This window comes from Sciurus vulgaris, assembly GCF_902686455.1.
Source record: "Sciurus vulgaris genome assembly, chromosome: 4".
NCBI classification, from domain to species: Eukaryota; Metazoa; Chordata; class Mammalia; order Rodentia; family Sciuridae; genus Sciurus; species Sciurus vulgaris.
This window is the reverse complement of record NC_136464.1, coordinates 26567610-26595430: the sequence shown is the minus strand read 5'-3', so window position 1 is coordinate 26595430 and position 27821 is coordinate 26567610. Positions and strand designations below refer to the sequence as shown.

The 27821-nt window shown below is 45.5% G+C and overlaps 1 protein-coding gene across 4 annotated transcripts in view; it reads left to right on the top strand.

Annotated features, from left to right (window-relative positions):
• SUFU (SUFU negative regulator of hedgehog signaling) overlaps nt 1-27821 on the top strand; it is a 112631-nt gene that overhangs the window by 72611 nt on the left and 12199 nt on the right. For 2 of the 4 annotated variants that reach the window (XM_079136341.1, XM_079136343.1), the window contains exons 4-10: nt 3850-3992; nt 4742-4827; nt 5071-5143; nt 8007-8163; nt 10248-10371; nt 25327-25461; nt 27355-27493. In XM_079136341.1, the coding sequence (XP_078992467.1) occupies nt 3850-3992; nt 4742-4827; nt 5071-5143; nt 8007-8163; nt 10248-10371; nt 25327-25461; nt 27355-27493 (857 nt within the window). The remainder of the gene's footprint in view (nt 1-3849; nt 3993-4741; nt 4828-5070; nt 5144-8006; nt 8164-10247; nt 10372-25326; nt 25462-27354; nt 27494-27821) is intronic. The other 2 variants (XM_079136342.1, XR_013763191.1) reach the window with 2 other exon arrangements.

The following is a 27821-nucleotide window of genomic DNA, read 5'->3' as shown; positions in this document are numbered from 1 at the left end:
ACTTGCCTAGGCTATGTAAGGCCCTGAATTGGATCCCTAACACCATACATGTGTGCCAATAATAATTAGATTGGGAAGAGCGACTTTGTTTTTTCAAGGATTTTGGGGCAGTCAAGTACAGTAGCATACATCTGTAATCCTATTAATTAAAAGACTGAGATGAGAGTCCAGGATTTCAGGGCCAGCCAGGTAATATAGTAAGACCCCCATCTCAAAAACTTAAAAAAAAAAAAAAAAAAAAAATATATATATATATATATATATAGAGAGAGAGAGAGAGAGAGAGAGAGAGTGTTTGTGAAGAATATTCTGGTCTCTTGTATATCCATGTAAATTTTACCATCAGTTTGTGACTTTCTGCTACAGATGCATCTGACTTTTTTATAGGGATGGTATTGAATCTGTAGTTCAATTTGGGGAATACTGCCATCTTAACAAGATTAAGTCTTTTGATCCATGACATTTATGTAGATATTTCTAATTTCTTTCAAAAATAGTTTTTACTTCTTTTATTCCTAAGTATTGTGTTCTTTTTGATGGTGCTGTGAAGGAATTGCTTTTAATTTCATTTTCAGATTGTTCATGTTCAACCCTATGTACATGTATGATTACATGAATGGTGTGAATCTGTATTGTGTACAACCATAGAAATGAAAAGTTGTACCCCATTTGTGTACAATGAATCAAAATGCAGTCTGCAAAAATAAAAATTAAAAAAAAGATTGTTCATGTTCAGATTACTAAGGTATAAAAATACAGGTGATTTTTTTTGCATATTGCTTTTGTACCTTGCATTCTTTCTAAACTCATTTATTAGTTCTAATAGCTTTGCAGTAGATAGGTTTTCTATAAACCAAAAGTATGTCATCTAGTTTCACTTCTTTCAAAATCTAGGTCCATTTTCTCTTTTTCTTTTCCAGTGGTGCAGGCTAGAGCCTCTAATACAATGCTGAATGAAAGTGATGAGAGTGGACATCTCTGGCTTGTCCCTGATCATAGAGAGAAGTAATTCAGTCATTCACTATGAAGCATGATGTTAGCTGCAAGTGTTTTACAGATGCCCTTTGTCGGGTTAAGGAAGTTCCATCTATTCCTAGTTTGAGTGTTTTTATCATGAAAAGGTGTTAGATTGTACCAAATGCTTTCTCTGTGTCTGTTGAGGTGATTTTGTATGTTTTTTTTTAACCTTTATTCTATTGATATATTATGTTGATTTTCTTTCATGTATTCGCATGTGCACATGTGTCTTGCTGGAGATTGAATGGGGGCACTCTATCACTGAGCTGCATCCTTAGCCCTTTGTATTTTTTATTTTGAGACAGAATCTTGCTAACTTGTCCTGGCTGACCTTTAACTTGAGATCCTCCTGCCTTAGCTTCCCAAGTTGCTGGGCTTACAGACATACCCATCTTACGCTGCTTTTCTTATTTTAAACAACCTTGCATTTCTAGTCATTGAATATAACTCTTTTTATATGTTTCTAGGTTCAGTTGCTGGTATTTTATTGAAGATTTTTGTTTCTTTGTAAATAAAGGATTTAAATCTATGAATTGTGTTTTGGGTTTTTTCTTGTGACTTTTTTGTTTGTTTTAGTTGTTGATGGACCTTTATTTTATTTATTTTCATGTGGTGCTGAGAATCAAACCCAGTGCCTCACATGTGGTAGGCAAGCGCTCTACTACTGAGCCACAACTCCAGCCCCCTTCTTGTGACTTTTTTGTTTGGTTTTGGTATCAGGATAATACTGACTTCACTGGATGGATTGGGAAATGTTTTCTCTTTTATTTTTTGGGAGAGTTTGTGAAGAATTGGTGTTAATTCCTCTATGGTAGGACTTACCTGTGAAATCATCAGGCCTGGGCTGTGTGTGTGTTGTTGTTTGTTGCATGTGTGTTATTGTTGTTGCTACTGCTGCTGCTTATTTATAGAGTATGTGAGGGAATCTGGGAAGGTAAGCCAACAAAAGTCAGGAATTTGGAGTTTTCTCCTTGATTTTTGCCTGGAGCTATGCCTTCTCCTCTCCCCTTTTCTATACTGTGTCTCCCCTTTGCTATGGAATCTTCCTTCTCCCTCCTGAATGAAAGCTATAAAAGCTAGGACAATAACCCGAGCCTATGTCTTGGATGGGAAAGATGATTATGTAAGATTACTTGTCATAGGAGGGAATTAGCATTTAGACCAAGACAAGTGAAAGCGGAAGTTTTCAGGCTTCTCTGTGAGCCTTCAGACTGGTGTGTGTGTGTGTGTGTGTGTGTGTGTGTGAGAGAGAGAGAGAGAGAGAGAGAGAGAGAAGTGTCTGCCTTGGCATAAATGTTGACAAAAAAAAAAGTAAGAGACTTCAGCTATTGAAATTTCCAAATCATAAATGCTAGACCACAATGAACTACAATACAGCCACTTAATGAGGTGTCTTCCTGTATGCTGTTATGAAGTAAACTTTAACATAAATAAAGTGTGCAAAATAGTGTACTTCAATTTATGTTAGGAGAAAAATATGGAAGGGATGCACATGGGCTGGTTAAATGCAACGTATCTGGCTGGTTAAATGCAAGGTAAGTGTCAAGGGTGATGAGGCACTTAATAGACTGGTGTGAGGTGCGGTGGTGGGGCTGTGAGGTGGCTCTGTCTTCATGGAAGCAGCTGCCTTTCCTTGCTGTGTGTATGTGAGGTACTATCTAGACTTTCATTTCCTGGAAGCCTTCAGTGTTCCTCAGAAATACCTAAATCTGCCTAATTGGGGAACTGATCCCAATCTCAAAGACCATCCAAGATGGGTGTTCCCTTCTGAGCCCTGTTTCAGCAGCACAGAAATTGTGGTCTATTTTTTCAAGGAGAAAGACATGCTAGCCAGGTGGTCCCACAGGAAAGCACTTTATTCTTTTTTTGGCAAACAGAATCATGGCTATGAGTGAGGGTGCTAGGGAAGGACAGCAGTTGCTAGAGGTCTTTTGACTTTCCCAGACCAAGTGAGCATCCATGCTAGCAGCCTGTCCTTTTCAACTGAAGGCCAACAGAATGGCCAAGCAGAAAACTTTTCCCGGGGGGAAGGGAAAAAATAACAGAATGAATCAAACAACATTGTTCTATGTAAATTTATGATTACACAAATGGTATGCCTTTACGCCATGTACAAACAGAGAAACAACATGTATCCCATTTTTTACAATTAAATAAATAAATAAATAAATAAATAAATAAATAAATTAACACTAAAAAAAAAAAGAAGAAAGAAAAAAGAAAACTTTTCCCAAACAAAGTTTGTTTCCCGCAAACTTTTCACTTCCACTTACAGGGACTGCTTCTCCCCTTCCCTAGGAAGCTATCCCCAGATATGTTAGTCAGCTTTTGTTGTTGTGATCAAAATACCTGTCAAGGACAGCTTAGAGGAGGAAAAGTTTATTTTGGCTCACAGTTTCAGAGGCTCAGGCCATGATGGGTTGACTCCATTGCTTTAGACCCAGCATGAGGCAGGACATCGTGGCAGAAGGAGCTGCTCCAATTGTGGTGGCCAAGAAGTAGAAAGAGAGGTGGCAGAAGTGCCACAGGAAAAATGAACCCTTTCAGGACACACCCTCAGTCACCTACCTCCTCCAGCCATGCCCCACCTGCCTACAGTTACCATCAGGTTAGTCCATTCAAACTTGGGTGGACTGATTAAGTTATAGCTCTCACACTTCAGTCGTTTTAAATCTCAACATTCCTGCATTTATACTAGAGCTTTTGGGGGAGTACCTCATATCCAAACCATAACACCAGAAGGTTGGGGAGCCTCCCAGTCTGGGCTTCTAAGGTCCAGGTTGGATTCTAGGCCTGGATGCAAATGCTGAGGATCCTCCTGTCTCTCCACAGAGAACACCTTCTGCAGTGGGGACCATGTATCTTGGCATAGCCCTTTGGATAACAGTGAGTCAAGAATTCAGCACATGCTGCTGACAGAGGACCCACAGATGCAGCCTGTGCAGACACCCTTTGGGGTAGTTACCTTCCTCCAGGTAAGACACTATGGGATATTGGAGTCTTCCCTGTGGGAAAAGTCCTGAAAGATGGAGGGAGTTCTGGGGGGCAGGAGAGTGAAAGAAGCAGGAGATTCACACTGGTCTACTCCCTCTAATGGGTCTATCAGGTGGATTCACTTGGTCCTGTTTTGAGATGAGAGGAGGAGGGGAAGGGCCATTAGAGTAGGAGAGAAAGGCTGTAGTCAAGAGGGACCCCAGTGAGAGAATCTTGTGAGCTTATGCAGACCTAGTCATAGGCATAGGACTTCCCAATAGGAAGCCAGCTCAGGCTGGCTTCACATTTTCCCAGAAGGGTTGTGAATCTCCCCACCTGCCACCAGTGCTTGCTTTTGATTATGATAGGGTCTTTGTGACGGTTCAGTTGGTGTCCTGGAGATTCACACAAAGGTTCACCACCTGTGGGAACATCTCCCTGACCTTTTCTTCCTTCTGGAGACACAGCCTGAAGACCCATCCTCAGTTGGCTCAGGCCCTGGTTTTCTCCCCTGCAGCTGAGAGCTAGACTTTGTGTCAGCCAGATACCTGACCCTTCACACAAGGGTAAGTGGCTCCTAGCCAGGCAGCCACTCCCTACTAAAGGAACCATCCATTGTAGACACATGAGCCCAGGAGCACCAATACCACCTGTCGGCCCCCATTCAAAGTGATACCAAGAGAGTCTGAGTGGTTGACCTTCCAGGAAGGATGGTCACTAACACACAATGGCATCTTGTCCCTGGCCTCAGATTGTTGGCGTCTGCACCGAGGAGCTACACTCAGCCCAGCAGTGGAATGGGCAGGGCATCCTGGAACTGCTGCGGATGGTGCCTGTGTGAGTACATGCACCCATGAGATGGAGCCTGGCTCTCTGCGGGTGGGTGGGGGGTCCCTCCCTCACCCCACATATGACTGCTTTTCCTTGCATTGTGTTTCAGGCACTCACTCCCTAATACTCCCTGACCACAGACTACCCCTCTGTGTTCTGGACCTGGGGCAGCAAACAGGGTACACTGTTGTCCCAGCCTGTTGGTCCCAGACCCACAGTTATCATTTTTTCCCCTTTCCTTATCCACAGCGCTGGTGGCCCCTGGCTGATAACTGACATGCGGAGGGGAGAGACCATATTTGAGATCGATCCACACCTGCAAGTATGTCTTGAGTGAGGAAAACCTTGCTAGTACACTGTGCCTAGGCCTCTTCCAAATAACACTGGCTTTCATCCTGGGAAAATGGAGGAGCTTTATGTGTGAGTGAGTAGAAATATGACATGATTTGGAACTTGTCCTCTGAATTCTGCAGCACACATAAGAGAGCAGAGATTTCAGCACAGAAAAGAGTGTCTCATTTATTTTTACATTTAAAATGGATGCATTTTATCAAATGTAAATTATATATCAACTTTTTAAAATTAAATCATCAGCAACAAAAGAAGATAAGTGTATTGGATATTGCCTCCTTGCCCAGGATTCATTCCCCCATTTTCCCTTCTTAAAAGAACACAGACTTTTTTTCAAGCAACAACCCTGTGGTCATCCCAACCTTACAAACCACAGGTGATACCCCACAGCCAGCTGCAAGGTGAGTGTAAATAGTCTAATGATCTTGTCCTTCCTGACACATTTTCCAACCATGCCTGGGTAGGTTGGCACTCCTTAATGTGTCTTTAGACACACAGGCCTGCCACTGCCCATCACTGTGGCCTGTGGACAGTGTCAGTGTCATTTTTGATTATAAGAAGTAACTCCTTTGGCATGTGGATGAATTTTGAAAGTTGCATGGGCATCATTGCCTTTCTTGTGGGCTGCTCAGGAGATGCATGAGCAGCAGGCAGCTGACCATGTTCCTGGGTTGTGTCTGGTTTCTTTTGCCCACCTACTATCATGTGCAGGTCATTGCCATCTCTAAACCTTTTATGCTTCTGTAAAGTTCTGGCAAGCCATGGGCAGCACCCAGGAGCTAGGGCAGGGGAGAGGTGGCAGGTGGACATGTAGCATTCAGTCCCTGATTTCTTCACTGCAGACCTGTGAACTTGGGTGCATAAATCCTCTTCATTCACAGATGATGCTCCTCTGTTTTCCTGGTGCTTTTAATACTGAAATTTTCAAATTGCTGCCAGGATCCTCTGTTATCTCTACTTTAAACTTGGTTTCATTGTAGCTTCTGCCTAAGCAAGAGCTCGGAACCATTGAAGGCTATGTTTCCCTAAGCTCTTATTCAGCAGCTATAATGAGAGCCAGAAAAGGGCATTGTAGGCTACTGTTTGACCTCTGTCATAAGTGGCAAATACTCAGAAAGAACCTTGTCCCTTGAACTGATGGGGTGCATAAACCATCCTCTGTCTACATTCTGAGATTAGTTCTCCCAAGTCTGCAGACTTCTTGAGATCAGGCAACAGGATCCACAGCACCCAGTAGTCTTTGAAAGCAATCAGAAGTCCATGGGAGAAAGTACAGCTTTCTTTCCTGGTGACCCTGTGCATTTCTGGGGCCTGCTCACCTCAGTTCATTTGAGTTCATGTTGCTTTGATCTAAGTTCTACTACTAACCTCTGTGTGCCTAAACAAATCACTTAACTTCTCTGTTTCTCCCCTATCCTGGTCATGGGGATTGAACCCAGGTACACTATCATAGAGCTCCATCCCCATCCCTTCTTATTTTTTGAGTCAGGGTTTCACCAAGTTGATGAGGCTGGCCTGAATTTGGAATCCTCTTGCCTCAGAGTCACTAGGATTACAGGTGTATACCACTGCACTGGGCTCTGGGTCTTACCTTTTTCTTTTTACTTATAAAGTAAATAGGCTGGACAAGTGAAAGCATGAAGTGTCTGTTTTCAGCTCTTGGCCTAGGTGAGGGCCTCAGGGCAGCCAGTGAAGAGGGAGAGGCACAGGCACAGGTCCCCTGAACAAAGCAGGACCCACATGCCCATTGCTCCCTGCCTAAAGCTTATAGAGCTGTTGCCCTGCTCAGAATCCTCAGCTTTGCCCAGGCTGATGGTAGCACTTGAAAGGAAGCAAAAAGTGATTGATGGGAAAGGGTTCGCCTTGTGACTGGTCCCAAGCAATAAGGGAACCTCTTTTTCCTCTAGATGGGCTCCTTGGCTGATCAGCAGGCCATTTTGGAGCCCTAGGCGAGGGACAGGCAGACAGGGAAGTGCAGCCTCTTATTGAGGTACTAAGTCACAAGGTGATTTATTTAGCCTGTATGGCTGTTTGTGGGCAAAAGCCCACAAAGCCTGTCCAATGACCTTTGATCCAAGCCCAGCATCACAGAACTGTTTTACCAAAAAACCCAGAGTTGTTTTGAGTACCCCCTCTTCCTTGAGGCCTTTTGGAAAGTGTCTGAACTCAGCTGTGCCAAGGCCTACACAGAGTAGGGCCTCTAGGGGGTCTGCAGATGGTCATTGTCCTCCAGATCTCCATTTCACCCTAAAGAAACTCCATCCAGAGCCCTTGGCCAAACAAGTTAGCCAGCAGCTAGGATAGTCCTTATGCTCTAGGGTGAGTGCCCCCTCTAGCTGTTGGAAGGAGGAACTGCAGGTGTACTGCCATGCCCCCACCCCTTAACACCCCCATGCCAAAGGCAGGCTTCCACCCTGCCTGTAGCAGTGACTAGGGGGTTCTTCCTGGAAGGTAAAAGAGAAAAGGAGGGATTGTGTCTTTTCTCAGGGAGGAAGGTCCAGTCTTTGCTATATCAGCTCTGTGGGCCAGCACGTGATAGAGAGAGCTGGGGCCCTGAAAGAGGTATGAAGGCCATTAGGTTGGAAGGTTAATTGTAGAGAAGCTTCCCTGGCTTCTTCTAATCCCTGAGTCCCTGGAGAAATCCAGTGTCTGACAAAGCCCATCATCTGTAACCAGAGCAGAACAAGGTCAGAGACCTTGCTCTTAACAGCAGCTGTCCATGCTCAGCATCTACATAGACTCAATACTTACTGTATGGGTGGTGGCTGGGAGGGTACTAGTAACATCAGGCCACAGTTCTCTGAAGGAACTCTGGTTCTTTGGTTCTTTTCAAGCAGGAGAGAGTTGACAAAGGCATTGAGACAGACGGCTCCAACCTGAGCGGTGTCAGTGCCAAGTGTGCCTGGGATGATCTGAGCCGGCCCCCTGAGGACGATGAAGACAGCCGGAGCATCTGCATTGGCACACAACCCCGACGGCTCTCTGGCAAAGGTAGGAGTGTCCACCCTGCCTTCCTCCTTCCATTTCAAGCTGGGTTTTCAGGCTATCTAGGATAGGTCTCCAACTCAACAGCCTATTCAATGGTTTATTTTCAGCCTGACTTAAACAGCAAGTAAAGTCTTCCAGCAAGGGGGAATTAGAAGAGCTTAATTTCCTATATGTACTTCAAATGCACCACTAGCAGGGTCCATTGTGTTTTTTAATTTATCCCTTGCAATCTGAGGTCATAGAAGTGAGTGGAAGCCACAGAACAGTTACAGGAAAAGTCTACAGTCCACCCAAGCACAAGAGAACAAGCATAGGCCACCCACAGATTTGACACACGTCCCAGATCTGGCCCAAAGGCATGCCAGACCTGGGGATCACTGTCTTCATGCCCACCCAGGCCTTCCAAGAGAGAAGCCTGAATGTGAAGCCAGCTCTCAGTGACCTATATACCACTGTCCTACAGAGGCAGACTATGGCAGGGCACCTGTACTCACTTTCTTCCTGATGAGGTCTTAAGAAGGAGGATATAGCTGTATTGTTAGAAGCTCCCCATGCTGGTCTTGGCTACAGAAAAATTGTGGTTTTTAGCAAAGGGCATCCCTAGCTAGCTCCAAAAGAAAACTGGCCACTTACATATACATTTGCAGCTTTTTTTCTACTTCCTTTCTCAATCCCTTCATCTTTTTAATTGGCAAATAAGATCTCTATAACCCTGAATAAAATATATTTTTATATACATATATGTATATGTATATGTGATTTATAGCTATAGGAATGGAATCCAGGGCCTTGTGCATGCTAAGTTTGTGCTCTGTTACTGATCTACACCCCCAGCTTCTGTATACCTGAGACTTTCAAAAGTTTTTGTCTGAAAAGAGAAACTTAAACCCTAGTGCAAACATTTGACACTGCTTTTCCAACCTGTTTGTTCTAATGGTGTGTCAAATTACTAGAATAATTTGATTGCTTTTGACAAAAGAAGTAATTTAAGAAGGAATTCTTATTCTTATCCACAATTTCAATCATTATTGACTTTGTTGTTGTTGTTGTTGGGAATTAAACCCGGGGTGCTTGACCACTGAACCACAGCCCTTTTAATTTTTTTTTTTTTTAAGTCAGGGCTCACTAAGTTGCACAGAACCTCCCTAAATTGCTGAGGCTGGCTTTGAACTTGCGATCCTCCTGCCTCAGCCTCCTGCGCTGCTGGGATTACAGGCGTGTGCCACCACTCCCAGCATTTTTTTAATTGTAAAGGTAATCCATGCAGCAGTAACAAACCAAACAGGAAAGTCAGTAATCCTGCCCTTCCACTCTAAGTCTACCCTTTGAGCAACCAATTTTAATTTTCTTTTTTGAATTATTTGCAGCATGCAGAGATAAGTCTTACATAGAGGATGAAACTAGTCAGATTCACCCCAAAGACCATTAAAGCACCTTACAGAGAAATAATTACACCAAAGAATTCCTTTCTCACCTCACCATCCTTGCTAGCTCCATGAAGAGGCAGAGTTCCCTGGGATAGACCAAGGTGGGAAGATGATCTCTGTATCCCCCTGATCCAGATCCAAGGCAAAGGGGTAGCTGGACCAGAGGATTCAAAACCCAGAAACAAGTGTAGAAGGCACCTGCCAGTTGATGGTAGGGCACATACAGCCCTACCTATATGTGTCCATTAGTGAGGTGGCATCCATTTTAGCAGTCAGAATCCCTGGTGATCTGGGACAGTGGCAAAGGCCTTGGCAGTCAGTCACTGTCTACAGTCATGTTAAAGGTAAACTTCATGCCTAAGTTGCAAGAAGAAAAAGAACAATGGTAAGTGCCCTTCTGGGGTCAGAGACTACCCCTTATCTTCTACAAGATTGGTGCTCCTCAGATCCAAAGCTTCTTGAGAGCATGGTGCCTCATCTATCCCATCTCCTCACAGTCTGCCCTCACTCAGCTCTCATGTCTAGATGCTTAGAGCAGGCTCAGGACTGACTAGCATGGTGGCCTTTCCCCAGCACATCTGTTGAACTAGGTTTCAGGGACCAGGTTGGGGTTGCTGGAAGTTCAAAGGGCCCTCAAGAAACTTAATGATCTGGTTGCAGACACAGAGCAGATCCGAGAGACCCTGAGGAGAGGACTTGAGATCAACAGCAAACCTGTCCTTCCACCCATCAACCCTCAGATCAACCCTCAGCGGCAGAATGGCCTCACCCACGACCGGGCCCCGTAAGTTCCCCATGTTCCAAGGCTGGGACCAGAGGACAGTTTTATCCAGAGGGACTGTCCCTGTGGATTGTATGAGAGAAAACAATGCCCATAACCCTTGCTAGGTGAGTCCAGGACCTGTAGGTTTAAGGGCAGCCATGGTCTAGAGCACATAGATCTATGGGTCATAGGTAAGGGCCTTAAAGGGGACCCAGTGGACCAGGAATATAAACAGCAGTAAATATTTACATGGGCTGAGTGAACATACAGGAGGCCAGGTTGGGGCAAAATCTGACTTGGAGCCTCCCAGCCTTGTGGAAGCCCATTGTGCTGAGCACAGTTCCCTCCCTTATCTTGGCCTCAGCCAGAGTTGCCCTTCCTTCCTTCCTGGAGCCTGGTCTCCGGCTGATAGCTGCAACCCTGGGGACCTCCCTGTCTGGCCACCCCCATGCTGGATGCCTGCTACTGAGGCACTTCTTCCTGCCTGCCTTCCCTGGGGCCCAGGGAAAGGAAGGGAAGTCCTTTGCAGGCCTTTGCTGCCTGTCCAGGGGCCCCTTTAGCCCCTGGGATAGACTGGGGCCACCCCAGGGGTCAGCTCCCTTCCTGCCAACCCCTCTTTCTCTGATAGGGGTCAAAGGGTAGAGCACCCACTTCTGCCCTTAGTCCCACGACAACTCTAGGAAATTGCTGCTGGCAGGGGATGCCTGGGAGCTGGCAACTCAGAGCAGGAACCTTGCCTGCCAGGGAGGAAATTGCTGTGCCTTGAGCTAAAAAGGACATTAACTAATCCAGCAAGACTAAGATGATATACCTGTCTTCTAAGAAGTCTGGATTACACACTTACTATGTGACAAGCTCAGGGCCAAAGTGGGTCATCCAGGGTACACAGGATCTTCCTGGAGGTGGGTGCATGAATGAAGCAATGAACACTGGCGGGGGTGGGTAGCAGGGATTGAACCCAGGGGTGCTTAATTACTGAGTCAATCACATCCCCAGCTCTTTTTTTATTTTTTATTTTGAGACAGGGTTTCATTAAGTTGCTTAGGGCCTTGCTTGCTAAGTTGCTGAGACTGGTCTTGAACTTGTGATCCTCCCGTCTCAGTCTCCCGCATCACTGGGATTACAGGTGTGCCCCACTGTGCCCAGCTAAAAATGAACTTTTATGGTATGAGTCTGACAGTAGTTACAATGTGTTGGAAATGGCTGCTGCTCTGTAGTGTAGCTTCAGTTGCTGATCCATGATCCCCAGAAATGGTAGCAATGCAGTACACTACAGAAAAGTTGGTCAGAAGTTGGGCAGAGTGACCCACCATAGCTATTCAAGAGGATGAGGCAGGAGGATCTTAAGTTCAGGAGCAACCTAAGCAACTTAGTGAGACCCTATCTCAAAATAAAATTTTGAAAAACAACTGGGGACATAGCTAAGTTGTAGAGCACTTGCCTAGCATGTGCAAAGCCCTGAATTTAATCCCCAATACCACAAAAACAAAAAAAGAAGAGACAGCATGATCTGAAATGAAATAGTCCTTCTGGAGAAGGACCATGAGATGTACCCTAGAATCATACAAGCAGGGGAAGCTGCTGAAAGGGATGGAACAAGAGCAGGCCTGGCCAGTTAAGGTTAAGGCTGCATCCTAGGAGTGCATTGTAGAGTAGGGAAAATTACTTTGGGCACATGGCTACCAGTATGGCTCACCTGGTGAACTTGCCATCCAGAGAAGCCAGTAGAGTTGAACTCTTTGGCAAGGGCCTAGAAAGGTTTCCACTGCCACCTCAGAGTGGCTTTCAACTATAGCCAGTGTGTTTCTCCAGCCAGCTACCCTGAAGTAGCTGGTTTGGGGCACCGGGATCTTCCTCTGGCAGCACAGCAGATGGCCAAGCTGGATTGTGAGGCATCTAGAGGCTCTCCACCTACAGTCTAGACCCTGACCCAGAACTATACTCCTTCCCATGTCCTTAGCTTGGTTCTTGTTAAGGACCTTCTTGACACTGTTGCGAAGCCAGAGGTACTAGTAGACTTGAAATCTCAAATAGACTACCTATACCTTGGTGACAGTCACAGTTCAGATGGCCCTTATGCCTTGGAAAGCCAGAGTTTCTGGGCAGAAGGCAGGGGCTCCTACCAAGGTGCACACCCACTTGCTCCTCCTTCATACCAGGGACAAGCCTGAGATCTTGTTCCCAGTCTTGAGAGTACTTTCAGCTGTTGTACCCCAAGATTCTACAAGGGGGCACAGGCTCTGTGTCCTATGGACACCCGATGACTGGGCCAATGGAGCAGTGGTTCTAGACATAAGACAGAGAGGCTGCAGCCTCCACCCCTTGGCCCCAGATGGCTCACATACAAAAGTGAGTGGAAATAGATCAGAGATGCCAGCCCTCTGGGATCATCTCCCCTCTATGCGGCTCAAGTGCCCACTCAGGTCCCCATAGTGCCAGACTTTGCCATCTGGAGGGAATCAGAATGTGTGCTCTTAGGTTCTTGGTGCTCTTTACAATTTGTTAGCAGCTGGTTGAATGATGGTTCCTCCTCTTTTACCAAGGCCATTCTCCAATACACCCCTGAATCTCTCAAACCCTGGCTTCCTGTTGTCTCAGGATCAATGATAACAGACTCAGTTAAGATTAGCAAGCATGAGTGTAGTATCTGTGCTGCCCACTCTGGGACCTGACCCTGTTTCAGACACACCACATGGATTGCAATAAAGAAAGCTGACCCAAAATGTGCTGGCACCAGGATTTACTCCTCTCCTTGTGGGGGAGCAGCCTGTATGGGCCTTATTTTGTCTGTGTGTGTCTGATTTCCACTTAGTCAGGATTTCTGGGCTGGAGAACTCTGATGCATGGTCTTTGTGGGTCTGTATATGGAAACTACAGAGATAGATCAGAGGTTCAGAATAGCTGATCAGGCTAGGCATCAGCACCTGGGTCCTGGCCTACTTGGGGAAGTCAGGCACTTGTTCTTTTCACACCTCCATAGCAGCCAACACTTTCATGGAGCTTATTTGGTGCCAGATCATATTATAAGGACTTTATAACCACATTAATTTAATTCATCCTCCTAACCACTCTCTGGAATAGATAGTCTTATATATCTCCCTTTTACAGATGAGAAAACTGAAGTGTAGGGAAGCTAATAAGTAACTTGTCTGAGGTTAGATGCGGGTAGAGCTTAGGGCAGTCTGTCAGACATTAGATTGCCTCATTCTCAGGGATCCTATGAGGAATACAGAAACAGGTCTCTGAGATAACAATGACCTTCACTGGTAGAACTCAAGTAACTACTTGTAGCATGAGTAGGAACTCTTCACATGACACTGAGGACAAAGCTAAGCCCCGTGTTAGAAGTTTACTGTGCTTACTTAACTCCAGGGATGACATGCCATGAACCCCAGTGATTCTGAATCCCAGAAAGAACAAACTCTGTCATAACTGGCTTATTTATAGCAGAATTACTTTTTGATACAAAGCCTTTTTTCCTTAAAGTTTGAAAACAAACAACCCTTTCTCTGTCCCTGCCACTACCTCAGTGCTAGGGGATTTCTTTCTTTCTGGAGGCCTTACTTCCTGCTTCCCAGAAAGGCAGGCCCCTCTGGGTAACCTGCCCCTCTCCCACTCACTATTGCCAGCCCTCCTCCAACTGCCTTCCCGGAAGGAGAGTCCTTGGCCCTCTTTGGGGCTTCTTTAGCATTTCACAACCCTTGCATTCCAGCCATGAAATTTGTATCTGGCTTTTCCCAAGATGATCAGTTGAGAAAAGCCTCCTTCGGCTTGCTGGCGCCTCCCTTCCTTTGGGAAGCATAGGAAGGCAACCCCTTTGTGCCACTTAAGGACAGCCTGCCCTAAAACTGAGCTTGCCAATATTTGTAGGGATCTGGGGTGGAGGTCATGGGGCATCCTTTTTGTCTGAGGTGGCTAGTAAGCTGGAGTCTGACTTGGCTACCAGCCTCTCCGTGATGACTGGACAGTGTGTATGATCAGGTGCATGCTCGGGGAGATTTGCATTTCTACAAACTTGTTGGGATGCTAGGAACCTGCATCCATATTAGAACCTTTTCTTCCCTTGGTCAGTGGATTTATTGATTGAGGTTGGGGGGACCTTTAGGGAGCTTTCTGTGTCATGTACCAGAGAGGGACAGGGCTCGTGTGTGTACACACGTTAGAAGGGGAAGGCTCCTGACTGTTGGAGGAATACTTTATAGCTGGGGCACCTCTAAAAAACAAACTCACCATCATTGCCGATCCAAGTTTCTCAGTCCTCTGGAATTACACTAGCAGCTTTTAAGACTGCTTTCTTTTTTCCTTTTTTTAATATACTTTATTTTTAATTTTTTCTTCTTCTTTCCTTAATTTCCTGAAGAATTCAGGTTTTATAGCATGAATTCTCCTGTTGTGACATTCATATTTATAACACCTCCCCCAATGCACACATGCACACATACACACATTAATTTCTTTCTGTTTTATTTTTGTTTGTTTCCAAGTGCAAACAAATGTACTGTGCTTTTCTGTGGTGCCAGGGATCAAATCCAGGGCCTTCTGCATTCTAGGCAAGCTCTCTGCCACTGAGCTACATCCCCAATCCATCTCTCTACTTTTATGAGCATCTCTGTTCCCACCTGTTTGAACTTTTTGCTGCCTCTAATTCCTGTCTTAAAGAGTCATCATTTGGAGGAAATTGAGTTTTGTTTTACTCAACCAGTTAGCTCCATGAAGATTAACTAGAGGAAAGTATCTTGTTTGCAACTATCCTACCCATGAATTTGGATGAAGGAAGGTGAGTTTCCATCTGGGAAGACCTCTGGGCTATGGTGGTGCCGTTAACATGCAAGGCAGTGTTAAGTGACCTTGCTCTCAGCCTCTCGTGTCTGTGCAGGGCCAGTCTGGAACCTGCTGTACCATTGGCTTCCCTCACAACTCTCACGTTGGGGCAACTGGAAAGATCAGAAAGAAACATCCTTTCTCTCAGGGCCTTGGCCAGGCTCCTCAGGGCTGATGGAGGAAGGGCCCAAGTCTCTTTTCTCCTTGCTTCCTAGATTAGTGTTCAGTGCTTTGCCTCCTTCATTGTGATCCAGGTTGTCATACTTTTCCCAGAAATATACATTTGAAAGGGTAGAACAAGAGCTGTAGCAGTTCCAACACAACTCAGTTTCTATTTAAACTCTGTTCTTTGCTCTGCTTCCCCAGAGATGAAGCTGTGGCCTTTGTTAACACCCCATCTTTAGTGCCCTCACTGGCACTTTGAATTCTCAGGGCAAATGCTACATCCCTCTTCCTCAACTTGCACAATCAGGAGTATTTTTATCACTCATCCTTGATCCTCAGTGTCACCCAACACTTCAGCAGTGAGTCACTTCTGCAGGGAAGGGAAAAGGAAGGCTCAAAGGTAAGAGCTGGAGAAAGGATATGACTCAGTGTCTCAGAAAAAGGAAAGCCAAGGACTCTGGCTAGAACAGGCTCACTCAGGCTAGGCCTGGGTGAAGGCCCCTGGTGCCCAGAGGGGTGAATAGTTGATTAGGGAATCCCCAATCCTTATACACATTTTACTCGCCCTGTCTTCTTTGTCCCCACTCTGTCCCACCATTCCATCTTCATGTTCCATCTGTGGGATGTTCCTATGGAGAATGTTATACCTTATCATTTGGTTATTGTTACTTATCAATAACCCTTTATAGCCTTTTATTCCTAATATCATTCCATCAGAGAATGGGTAATAGTCTTTTTTTTTTTTTTTTTTGTGGTACTGGGGATCGAACTCAGGGCCTTGTGCTTGCGAGGCAAGCACTCTACCAGCTGAGCTATCTCCCTAGCCCTGGTAATATAGTCTTATGCTTAACGGTTACTTTGGAGGTGAACTGGTCCCCTTCACCCTCCACCCCACACCCACACTCTTTACCAGTCATGCCCTGGAGAAAGACCTACAAGTGGCTCTTTCTCTGGAAAGTTCAGAGCTTTCGTCAGCAATCAGAAAGTAAAAGGAGCAATTTCCCAGGCATGAAGCAGAAGCCAGAGGTTGGATGGGTCTCTGCCAGCCAAATTCACCTCATTTCTGAGTAGTTGCCAAGACTGATGCCCTGGTTCCTATTCCCCGGTGTTCCCAAGGAGAGGCCCTGAGTTGTGTGGCCAGTGCAGATATCATGACTGTCATAGGACTAGGACCGTGGCTAAAAGGAGTTTCAGTGGTTCAACTCCTCTCCTTTCTACCCCTGCTGCCATTGATGGAATATGGCCTGTACGCTTTAGGCTAATGTGGAGAAATTAAGACCTTTCCATTTGAAGGAATCAGAGCAGGGAGGAAATATGGATAAGGTTCTGCCAATCGGTAGAGTCATCAGGGCGTGTACCATAAACAGTACAGTACTAGATTCAGGAATTCATCTCAACACTGGAAGGAGAGGGTATGTTAAGGTATGTTAGTCACATTATACAGTGAAAAGTATAAATATAGAATGTGTTATATACACAGGTGGTAAAGACTAAATAAATGGAAGATTTCGATCTATTCCTGGATTGCTAGGGTGTGCCTCTAAGCCATACCATAAACCACCCCTCAGTACTTCCAACACAGAAACAATCCTGAGCTGGACAGGTTCTTGTGACCAAGCATGCAGTTTTTATTGCTTATCACCATGTGTGAAGTCCTGTATTGTTGACTACTGTTGTCTCCATTTCTCAGATTAGAACACTGAAACTTATGTTTTATCTTATCTAGAGTCACACTGCTAGGAATAAGTGTCAGCCAGAATTTGAACATCAGGCTATTTGCCTTCAGATCTGGCCCTCTTTACTACTGTGTACTGCCTATGAAAAAGGATAAAAGTGGAGGAGGTGCCTGTCAATCCACAGGAAAAAGTAACTGGAAAGGGGGCCCTAAAAGTCTACCTGTGCACAGAGGGAAACTGGTATTTTAGTTTGCCTGGAAACCCTTGGAGGTGGCAGGTCAGTGGAGACCATCTGGCTGACAAAAGCATACTCAAAAATAAAATGAATTTGCAGGCAAATGGATGAAATTGGAGAATATCATGCTAAGTGCAATAAGCCAATCTCAAAAAACTAAAGGACGAATGATCTCGCTGATAAGCAGATGAGGACATATAACGGGGGGTAGGAGGGGTTAGCGTTAGGGTTAGGGTTAGGTTTAGGGTTAGGGATAAGGAGGGTGGTAAGAATGGAGGAAGGAAGGACCGTATAGAGGGAAAAGAGGGGTGGGAGGGGTGGGAGGGAAAGGGAAAAAAAATAACAGAATGAATCAAACAACATTGCCCTATGTAAATTTATGATTTTTAATAATAAATAAATAAATAAATAAATAAATAAAATGAAGTCTGCTAGAGTATGCAGTCCTTCAAAATGAGTGAGACAGACATATCAGGTATAGGAAAGGGGGTCCAATATGAGAAGGAGGTTGGGGCAGTCACAGGCTGAAGGTAAAGAATGATTCCAGATGATGGCTGAGCAGAAGGAACAGAAGGCAACCAACTCAGATTGGAGTACATTGGAGGGGTCCTCAGGAGAAATATCTTTAAGATAGAATTGGTAAATATCTGTCATATTTCAATGTCTTGGGAAGGCATCTGTAGTAATTGGTATATTAATTCTAATTGAAATGTCAATAAATGGAAAACTAAGATAGTTAGGGTGGGGTTTAGTTTAGCTAAGTGGCAGAGCACTTACCTAGCATGTGTCAAGGCCCTGGGCTCAATCCCCAAGACTGCAAAGGAACACGATAAAAAGAAAAAAAGAAAGAAAGAAAAAGAGGGCTGGGGTTGTGACTTAGTGGTAGAACACTCACCTGGCATGTGTGAGGCACTGATTTCAGTTCTCAGCTCTACATAAAAAAATAAAGATAAAATTAAAAAAGAAAAGAAAAAGAAAACTAAGATAGTCATTAAATCCAAGGTAATAGAAATAACAAGAGGAGTAATCATAGTATACTGCATGGCTCAGCTGTAAATACCATTGATATAGTGGTAATAATGTGAACACAATACAGATCCACACAAACTTGTAAGGTAGTCACCTTGGGGAGATGGGAACATAGAAGGGTGGGATGAGAAAGAGCCAAAAACTTGTCTTTCATAGTAGAGGACCTAGAAAGGGAATACTGGAAATTAGAGATAAAGTACATTAAAGTATCAGGAAAAATACCAAAAGACTCAGCTAATAGAGGTGATAGTGGTTGTCTGTGAGGAGTGGGAGCAGGAAGACTGCTGACTTGTTAATGAGCCTTGTGGAACCATTTGACTCTTTAAACATTAAGAGAGAGAGCGAGAGAGAGAAGAGAAGAGAAAACACAATCACAGTAGCACATACCTGTAATTCCAGTGACTCTGGAGGCTGAGGTTGGAATATCACAAGTTTGAGGCCAACCTGGGCAACAAGACCCCATGCCAAAATAAAAAAGGGTTGGGGATGCAGCTCAGTGGTAGGTTGCCCCTGAGTTCAACCCCAGTACTGCAAATAAATAAATAAATAAATAGGGCCAGGGGTCTTGGTGGTTCACACCTGAAATCTCAGTGACTCAGGAAACTGAGGCAGGAGGATCACAAGCTCCAAGGCAGCCAGACAACTTGGTGGACCCTGTTGAAAGAGATAGATAGGTAGGTAGATAGAGGTGCGGATGTAGCTCATTGGTAAAGCACCCGGGGTGTTCAATCCCCAGTACAAAAGAAAAATATGATGAGTTAGGAGTGACAGAGCCTTAGGAGAAAGCAGCTTGAGCAGGGTAGAGTTCATGAGGGACAACCTGGGAACCTGTGAGAGCAGTGCCTGGCCAGTGGGCCCCAAAGGGTATCCCCATAGCCTTTTAGAGGAGTTTGGTGAGTTTGTGAAAAGGAGCATTCTCTGGCTAAGGTTGGAAAATATTGCCTTACACAACATGAAACCAATTCGTTTTCCTTCTGTAAACTTCAAAAATGCCAACATTTTGTAAATCTCTAATCTGAGATGAGCATATTGCATCCAGCCTTTGCCACACCTGTTTTTGTTTGTTTGTTTGTTTGTTTAGAAGCTTCTCTGAGAATTTCATGGAATACCCTTTGAGAAACCCTACCCTAACTCCCTAACAGAAAGGCTGTTCTGTTCAGAGTTCAGGGAGTGCTGGGGATGCAGCTCGGTGGTAGAGCCCTTGCCAGATATGCCTGAGCTGGTCCTTGGTTCTATCCCCAGCACTGCAGGGAGTTTCTTTTTCTTTCTTTCTTTCTTTTTCTTTCTTTCTTTCTTTCTTTCTTTCTTTCTTTTCTTTCTTTTCTTTCTTTCTTTCCTTCTTTTTTTTTTTTTTTTTTTTTTGGTTGTACTGGGGATTGAACCCAGAGACTCTTTTTATCACTGAGCCACATATCCCCATTCAGTTTTTAAAATTTTATTTTGAGACAGGGTTTCACTAAATTGCGGAAGCTGGCCTCAAACTTACGATCCTACTGCCTCAACCTCCAAGCCACTGGGATTACAGAGGTGCACCACTGTGCCAGGCAGGATAAAAATTTCTTAAGGAGAAATATAGCAGCATTTTGGCTGACATCAGAAAGACCTGGGTTTTTATCTCAGCTTTTATTTGCTCATTGCATGACCTTGGACAAATTATTTAAGTCTTGGAGTTTCAATGTCTTCATCTTTAAAATGAAGAATATAACACCTATTCATCAGGTTATGAAAATGAAAGGAAGCAAAATATATAAAGGTTTTACTATGGGACCCAGCAATATCGTCTGTGCTCAGTTAAAGGTATCACTTGATATTATTATTGTGAATAGTTCCCTGAAAACCAAAAGGAGGCATAATACCTCCAGGGACCAGTGTATGTATTTAGAGAATTCTTCACACAAGTCAGAATTTGAGAAGAATTTGAACAATAGCTAGAAGGATATTTATGCTATCTGAGAACAGATATAAAGAACAGGGTTAAGAAAAGCTGAAACCTGAGAACTGCCAAATGCAGTGACACATGCCTGTAATCCCATCAACCTGGGAGACTGGTAGGAGGATCACACTGGAGACCAGCTTCACCAATTTAGTGAGACCCTGTCTCAAAATAAAAAATAGAAATAAAAAGGACTGGGATTGTAACTCAGTGGTAGAAAGCCCCTGGGTTCAGTCCCTAGTGCTGCAAAAAAATAAAAATAAAAAGTGCTGTGACTAACAAAAAGGGCTTTGGTTTTGTATGACTTTTGGGAGAAGACCTCATTGTTTGGATAGAGTAATGCTAATCAGTGGCAGAGAGAAAGTAAAATTTACTTGAGTTGTATAATGCTTCCATCTCAAATGACTGTCACCATAGGAAGGGTCACAGCAGTGACAAAAGGATAGAAGCTGTGCCTTCAGACCTCCTGGTCCACAAGGATTTTAGGAGAATTGAAGTGGGAGTAATGAAGCTGGTGTTGATAATCTTTTGCTTCCTTCCTTCCTTCCTTCCTTCTTTCCTTCCTTCCTTCCTTCCTTACTTACTTACTTACTTACTTACTTATTTATGGTATGAGGGATTGAATCTAGGGCCTTGCACGTGTGATGCAAACACTATCACTGAACTACATCCCAAGCCCTGGCCAACTGATTGATTGATAGATACTGGAGATTGAACCCAGGGACACTTTAACATTAATCTACAACCCCAGTCCTTTCTGTTTTGAGACAGGCTCTCACTAAGTTGCTGAGGCTGGCCTCGAACTTGAGATCCTTCTACCTCAGCCTCCCAAGTAGCTGGGATTACAGGTATGTGCTACCATGCCCAGCTGGTATCAGTAATTTTGAGGGAATGGGGGAGAGGAGTGTTGGCAGCCCGGAAGCACCCAAAAATTTCAGGATGACAAGAGCATCTTGCATTCTCAAGACTAGTGAGCTTGGTGTAGCTCTCATGAAAATTCTGGGCTAGATGATTGAGCAAGCTTAAAACATTCTAAGGGAACAGCGATCTCTGAGAATCAGAAAATAAAGCTTTGGAAGTGCTTACCTTCCTGGAAAACTAAGGGAGTCCTTTGGATTCACATACACAGGGTTTAGAAAGACATCTTGAGAATGTTCTGACATCATTATAAGCAACACAGAAATGTCCAGAGAGCATCCAGGAAGGTGAGGGACTGGTAATGGGAAGGTTGGGTTGATTTATAATTGGTTGGATGAGCATACCCAAAGAGTAATGATGTCAGTTTGTCAGCCTGTCTGCCTAGCCCACTGTTTAATCAAAGCCTGGGAAGAGAACATCATGGCAAGTTTATCAGTTTTGTCAGTGATGAGAAGTCAGGAAGGAATGCCAATATGATGGATGCCAGAGTCAGGTTCAGAATTACCCAAACTGCCTGCAACCCTTACCAGATAACAGAGTTCTACTCTTGGCTGCAAATAATCAACAGTACATTGTTGTTGGGGGAGAAGAGATCTAAGGGCAACCCATGGGAGGAAGCCTGAGGGAAATTTCATTGACCGAGAGAGTGCAGTATGAGTTGGTAGTTTGAGGTTCCAAGAATAGACAATTTGATGACAGTTTTAATAGAAATAAAGTGTCCCAAACAAGAGAGCTCAGAGCCTCTGTGATTTGCACTGGTTAGACCACATACTGTATTTATTTCCACACACCACACTTCACTTCCAGACATGACACTGTAGCTTTGACAAGCTAAAATGAATCCAGGGAGGGTGACTTGAATGGATGGAGGATTTCAGAACCTCATCAAGAATGTAGTTGAAAGTTGGGGCCACAGATCCTAGAAAAGAAACTATTGATGGAATGTGAGACCAGCCTTAGGGATTCGAAAGGCTGTCATGGAAAGATGGATTAAACTACTGGGCAAGTTGAAGGCCAGTGGCTTGAGAATTACAGGGAGGCAGATTGTGCTCTGTAGAAACAAGATGGCTCGGCCAGCTTCTCCTTCAGTGGAGTAAAAGCCTCAAGGGGTCTTGATGGCCTGTAGTCAGCCTTCCCAGAGCACTAATGGTCTACAGTGTCCATCTAGGAGTCAGGAACCATTTCAGGCTCCATCTCTCCTAAGCTCAGGGCAGGACCTTTGCTTAGCAGGGAAATTGATCTGACTTGTGGCATTTGGATTCTGAGTCCTGGAGAAAGGCAAACAGGTTTCTATTAGGCTGTGGTCATTCTGGCAGGAGGAGCAGAAAGACTTGAGAGACAGTCAGCTATATTTTGAGCACCATATCCCAAGCACAGTCCAAGGCTTCACAGGGGTCATCTCATTTAATCTAGATGGTGATTTATCTGTTATTTACTCCCATCAAAAAGATACCAAATCATAGAGAAAGGTTAAGTCATTTAACCAAGGTCCCATAGGACTCAAACCCAGAACCTAAGCTCTTCGTAGGCCCCAGTAGGTGTGGGTCATGCCACCTCAGGAGCCTCTCCCTCTCCCTTCCAGCCCTCAAGGCTCTGCTTTCTCCTCCACTGGGAACTCAGGGAGAGAATAGCCCAGCTGAAAAATTAGGCCATGCTGCCGAGCACACTACTTATTTTTTATGACTAAGATTAAGCTGACAACCATGCAAAACATTGCAAACCTGTGTCGGCTGCAGATTTAATACCTCACCCAGCCCACACAAATAATTCATGCTTCTGCATCGATGTCCAGAAAAAACAAATCAGCAAAAAGCTGGGCTCCTGTGTGTGTGTGGAGCAGCCGCCTTTCCATTGAAGCAGCGTGCCGGAAATACCCTAGCTCCAGGACTGCAGATCTAGCATTTTGCTGGTTTTTTTTTTTTTTTTTTTTTTTCTCTCTCTTAAAAGATTAAAGTACGTTTTTTCAAATGATTGAAGGTTGGTGGGAGGTGTAAATGTGGGCACTTGTCACATTAATTCTTCAGATGATTAAGTTCTTTTCCATTTCTTTAAAGTGTTTTTGCAGTTGGGTTTGATGTCCTCGTTCTGGGTGAGTGTGTTGTAGCAGTTACCAAGGTGACTTTAACTGACTTTCAACAATTTATTTTTCCCTCCAGCTTGAGATGTCTCTAGCCCTGTGTGTTGTTGATTCTTCTCCCACCAGCCCCCTCTCCACCTCCCATTGCTGTTCGTCAGCATTTTTGCCTGTGGGCCCTGCCCCATGGCTGGGCCTCAGCCTCTGTGCAGAGCAAGCATGGTGTGCTCCTGGGTATAAGAACCTGTCAGATGGCACCGTCACACCCTGGCTCCTCCACTTAAATTCATTCAATGGGACTGGGGAGAGTGCTTACCTAGCATGCACAGGGACCTGGGTTTGCTCCCCAGTACCATGAAAATATAAAAATAAAGGCTTGTTACCTCACCTCATCTGTAAAAAGGGTTAACAGAACCTGCCTCAGGGAGTAAACCTATAGCACAAAGAAAGCCAGCAAACTCGGGGAGCTGCTGTTGCTTCCTGCCTTCTGTTCTTGTTTGGGGCCAGAGGGCACCATGTCACCTCTGAGCCCATCAGTAGTGCCTGACTGAGTTGTGGTATTTGGTGTTACACTCCTCAGAAGGGAGGCATAGCAGCTCTGGTGGAAGGAAAGAGAGTTAGTTGGTCAGAAGTCCAAGGTTCCCAGATTGGCTTGTCACAACCAGCTCTGTGGCCTTGGATGCCTTGCTGTCCCTTTTTTGAAAAGGAAAGAGATTAAACAATCTGAGTTTCCTTCCAGTCTGAAATACCGTGACCCTCTTGTTCATAGCTTTTGTCTCTTTCACGTATCTTAAAAAAAAAACTCTTGCCAAGGAAAAGCCAAGGGGAAAGGCCATTTCAAGTAGCTTTGGGAAGCCAGAGGAAGTGATGGCTTTTGTGAAAGAGAAGTCAAATGTGGGGGAGGATCCTCACAAGGGAGGAGAAGAGGGAGCAATTCTAAGCCACTGTCTCAGCAGGACCCTTAGTGCCCTGTGCTGGCCTCACACCCTTGCCCTAGGGAGGGGCTCTGCCTCTGGTGCCTCATTGGCTGCAGGCCCCCAGGGCTCAGCCTCCGTGTGTGAGGAGGTCAGGCCTGGCCTCTCCCTCTCCTCAGAGGCTGTCTAGCCCAGACATCCTGGGTGGCTCCTGCCTGCTGTTTGAATGATAAATAACTGGAGTTTCTCACCCAGTATTTTGATGGACACTTGGGGAATTGTTCTGAGATTCACAGCCCAAACCAGAATCCGGTCTTTTGAATGGGATCAGTGAGTGACCTTCATTTCCTGCTGAGACAGATTTAAGAGATTGTCAATGGGGGCAGCTGAATTTGAAAGAGCAAATCTTAGAATGCAAACTGACCTGGTGGCCTAGCTATGGGACAAGCTCTTGGTAGGGAACTGAGCAGAGGGGGCCTGAGGCAGCAGTGATAGCTTACTGTGATTGGCCACAGTCCAGAGGGCCCCAGGGGTCCTTGAAACTCAGAAGGGTAGGGGTCTAGTCCTACACAATGGACAGCCAAGCCCAGTGGCCCAACTCCCAAGAGCCCAACTTCCACCCCTCAGTGAGGATTGTACCACTTCCTGGTTAAATGAAGAAAATATGCAGTGCCTGGCCATTAATAGGAACAGGCATGCTCACAGCCTTTTCCAGGTCAGCTGTATGGAAGCTCTTGAGCCAGACCTTAGGGTGCTCTCCCATACCAGCATTGGAGTCTGAGACTACAGAGCAGGAGAGAAAGGGCGCCCTGCTGGTCTCACAGATTAAAACAAAATCCTGTAGCATAGAATATTTTGGCTAATGATGCGCAGGCTCTAGAAACAGATCTACCTGAGAAAAATGCAACCCCACCCCCTCACTGACTGTGCAACCTGGGCAAGTTACTTAATCTTCCTGGTCCTAGTTCCTTATCTGTAAGAAAGATATGATAATAGTGCCCACCCCATGGGAGCATCACAAGGAGTAGCCAGTCAATGGGAGTACATGGCACAGTGACTGGCATTTGGCAAGCACAGATTGAAGGGTGGCTGCTATTATTGTTATCAGGCTTCATGATTCTTACCAATCAGCATCACAGCCAAAAACTCCCATCTTGCTCCTCTCTGTGGTTTTCACCATGTACTAACCTGTTCCTATGCTTGCTTCGCAGGAGCCGCAAAGACAGCCTGGAAAGCGACAGCTCCACCACCATTATTCCCCACGAGCTCATACGCACGCGACAACTGGAGAGCGTACATCTGAAATTCAACCAGGAGTCAGGAGCTCTCATTCCTCTCTGCCTAAGGTGAGCCGAGACTGTTCCACAACGGTGCCACCCCCACACCCAACGTGGCCTTGGGGGCACTTCAGAGCCTCCCAGATTCCCTTCCCCACACATGAGCCTTCCAGGGCCCACCAGGTCTATGCTGGCCATTTTACCCAGGGAGGCATTTGTGGGCAGCCTGCATACCTAATCAGAGTCTGGGACTGGGGAGAAAGGAAAACTACTCAGGAAGCTGTCTTGAGCCTGAGGACTCCAAACCAGCCAGTAATCCCCATGTCACTGGGTCATGCAGTATTCTCCCTATGGAAGCCTCTAGGCAGCCTAGGTGGTAAGAAGTCTGCAAGCAATGGGGGCCAGTTGGCCCTGTAGATTATCCCTAGAGGGAGCCTGTCTTCTGCATCTCTTAACCTAGAGCAGTGGCATCCTCCAATGGGCAAAGGACTATGACCAAAGCTGCAAGCAATCTCTGGCGGCTTGGTTGACAGACCATTCTCATTAGCAAGTCTAATTAGAGTCTGAGAATCTACAGGGAATAGGTGCTCAAGTACTCTCCTTTGTCCAGGAAATTGTCCTTCAGCCTTGCCCTCTTTAGGGAGTTTCAATGACCAAGGGAGTCTTAGATGCTCCCTGCCATCCCACAAGCCTGGGGTCAGGGGTAACTGAGTCGCCAATAGCACTGGGTTGCCAGGGGGAGGATTCCGGTGGGTTGGGCTCTGTTTCTTCCTGCTTGCTGCTTTTCCCATGAAAAACTCTCGGTTCTTCATACCTAGTGGCCAACCCAGCAGACTCCTTGAGGGACCAGGAAGCCCAGCTGTGTCTCTTTTACTGCAGCCCAGAGTCAGAAACCCAGCCTTGTGGCCAGAAGTCAGCTGGTTATGTTGGGCTGAATCTCTTGCAGCTGGCCTCCTCGGCAGTTCTCTGGCCTTCCACCCTAACTTTGCTAGTAGGGAAGGCAACAAGAATCACTCTAACTTGGAGGACAGTGACAAGGAAGAAGGGATTGCCCACTATCCCTGGAGCCTGGGAAAGGAGTTTGGAAGGTGGCCAACCTTGGCCAGTCACACTGGGCAACAGGGCAAAAACAGCTTGGTCAGAGTGAACAGAACCTGGCAGGGCCCACTGCCAGATTCCCAGTAATTTCCTCCTCAGCTGTTGTTTTGGTGCAGACTTAAGGCCTTTAGACTGGTGAAGGGTTAATATAAGACAGTCTGAGAAAGTGAAGAGCAGGTTTTGCTTTCTTTGCCAACTAGCATCTCTGCCCCCTAGGTTGCCCCTGCCTGCCCTTCCCCAAGTGTATTTCCAGACTGGGGATTAAGGGTGACTTCTTGTGGCTCCCTCAGATGACCCCACTTGGCTTCATATATTTAAAAAAAAAAAAAAAAAAGTGCTTGTTGCCTTTAAACCAGCTGTTTAAATGTTATAGGAAAGCCCAGGAGCTGGTAGAAAATTCTGTACACAGTGCAAAGTGTCTTGCTGTGAAAGCTGTCATTCATATAGGTATCACTTCACCTCCATCTTTCAAACAAAGGGGACATGAGTCCCTCTTCACTCTTGGTATAACCCTAGGCATATTGCTAACTTTCCTCTCTAGTGTCCTCACCAGTACATGAGGGAGGTAGAGTCCATCACCCCTGAGATCCTTTGAACTCTGATCTAGAGTTGTCTCTGCTGCCTTTGAGCACTTCAGGAAGAAGGCTCTTGAGAACCGGTGATGGAGGGTTTTCTTTGAAGGTGCTACAATGAACTGTTCAGTTATGATCCCCTGTTGGTGGGCAGGTGGGCCATCAGGAGGGCATTTGGCAGGCACCCTGCCCAGGGAGCATAGCCTCACCATCCCAGAGCCTTGACCAGGCCTGCTGTGCTTCAGGCTGTTTCCAGGCCCAGCTCCTCATTGTCTCATGTTCCCATCCCCAGGGGCAGGCTCCTGCATGGACGGCACTTTACATATAAAAGTATCACGGGTGATATGGCCATCACATTTGTCTCCACGGGAGTGGAAGGTGCCTTTGCCACTGAGGAGCATCCTTACGCAGCTCATGGACCCTGGTTACAAGTGAGAAGGCTTTTTTTCTTCTCCCTACCTTCTTTCCATAGGCTTTTCCCTTGGCCGCCTGCCGTCCCCTCCCTTGACTGCTTTTCCTGAGGGGCTGGTTATAAGATGCCTCTTGGATTTCAGGACCTGAGGCCTTTGTGTGGTCATGAGTGTGGATGCTGCTGCCTATCTCAACAGCTGCAGAGGCACTTCCTGGCCTCTTCTGCATCCTGTGAGACACAATGATCACTCTCCAGGCCCTAGCCATTGGTGGTTCTGGTTCCTGTGGAAATCCAGGTGTGAGGAATATGACTTCCCCTACCCTGGACAAAATCAAAGTATGGGAAAC